The following is a 1,703-nucleotide window of genomic DNA, read 5'->3' as shown; positions in this document are numbered from 1 at the left end:
CCCCCCGCGACTGTGTTGACCTCCCCCCGCCATGTCCCTTCCCTCTCCACTCCCCTTCCACCACACAGGACTTACCAGCTTCAGGCAGCTGTATTGGAAATCAGTTTGGTATCGGCCGATACGCCTCCTTAAAAATCAGCTATCTATATCGGCCCCCAAAATCTCTATTGGTGCACCCCAACTTTCTCTTCATTATTCATAAGTGACCCATTAAGTTGTTATGTTCACAACTTCTCATTCCTAAGCCTTCAATTAAAGTCAAGATACCCCCATCTGATATTGTCTCATTTCTGTGTCATCCAAGCTGCACGTCATGGTTTCAATACTTAAGGCTGCTATCCAAAGTCTGCAATCCATTTTTGCAATTCAATTCCATTATTACTATGCAATTCTTACATATTTTCTATGTTACAGTGGGGACAGAACTTCATTAGAATCTCATTAAAGCTTAGATGTCTACAGAACACGTCCAGTGATGTACATGTTCTGTTCATTAGGTTTAAACACTACAGCACACCCCTTCCCCCCCTTAATTTATACCTACATTGGTATTTCAAGTGTGTTACAGATTTTAATGGTCTCTACAGAGTAGTCCTTAATAAGTGGCAAGTTGCCAGTATAACTCACTAAGTCAAACACACAGTAGTGGAAAGAAGTGAAGTGATACAAGAAGCTTAACATTTTTGGAAATGTAATATTCAATATGCAGCCAAGCAATGTTATAACCGCTTCTAAAAAGAATTTTAAAAAGATACTAGGAAGTGATGCATCATAGCTTGCCATTAAGAAACCTTTAAAAGCATTTTTCCTTCATCAGCCACTATGCTTAATGAGCAAAAAACATGAAAAATTTCCTGCAACATGTTAAGAGTCTTGGGAGTAGCATCCATAACTTACTGTGCCATCACCATAAATTCGTAAGTTTATCTGCCGCTGAGCTGCCTTGTCTAAGACTTCCTTGACCGCACATCCGCATGTGATCTTCAAGGTATCAAAAAACAGCTCATGATGCAGTTTATGGCCGGCTCGCTTGAGACCTAAGAAAATAATGTTATTTCTGTCCACCTCATAAGTGTATCTGCCTCTTGTTAAGGTACATATTTTAGCAGAGGTTTTCAGTTTAATAGTGTGATAGTGAAGTCTAGGAATATTTCTATCCAAGTGCCTCTGTTCATGTAATACTTCATTTCTGAACCCTATGTTAATGCACACAGAATCTAATGTGTAATGGAAAGTTTTCTGAATAAAACTTTAATAAATTCAGTGTCATGTAGGCAAATCGTACGTGATGGAGAAAAAAAAATCTGCTCAAATTTAGACAATATTTATATACAAATATACAATACTGAAGACTTGTTGAAACTGTGGGAAAACTCTATTAAGCTTGTTGACTTCTGTATTAAGCCACAAATTTGCACAGACAGATTAATATATTAAAGTTTGTATTTACATGTTGCAGCCTTACTGTAATACATACCATATTTACTTGAATCCAAGATATGGCTTTTTCTCCATTTAAAATGGGGGGGGGAAAACCACTCCCCTTGGATGTCAAAACAAGCCAGAGGGGCAGGTGGTTGATGTGGCCTTGGCCCCAGCATCAGAATTGCTGCCCATCCCCACAACTGCTTCCTTACCCTCCATGGCAGCAGGGGGAGAAGCGGGCAAATGGCAAGGAGCAAGGGGTAAGTGTCACTCCATTC

At 39.6% G+C, this 1,703-nt stretch overlaps 1 protein-coding gene across 1 annotated transcript in view; it reads right to left on the bottom strand.

Annotated features, from left to right (window-relative positions):
* Positions 1-1,703, bottom strand: part of GLDC (glycine decarboxylase) — a 78,395-nt gene that overhangs the window by 30,727 nt on the left and 45,965 nt on the right. The window contains exon 10 of the mRNA XM_006018371.3: positions 898-1,037. Coding sequence (XP_006018433.2) covers positions 898-1,037 — 140 coding nt within the window. The remainder of the gene's footprint in view (positions 1-897; positions 1,038-1,703) is intronic.

Source organism: Alligator sinensis, unplaced genomic scaffold (assembly GCF_000455745.1).
Source record: "Alligator sinensis unplaced genomic scaffold, ASM45574v1 scaffold392_1, whole genome shotgun sequence".
In the NCBI taxonomy this organism is placed as follows: Eukaryota; Metazoa; Chordata; order Crocodylia; family Alligatoridae; genus Alligator; species Alligator sinensis.
This window is presented reverse-complemented; position numbering and strand designations above follow the sequence as displayed.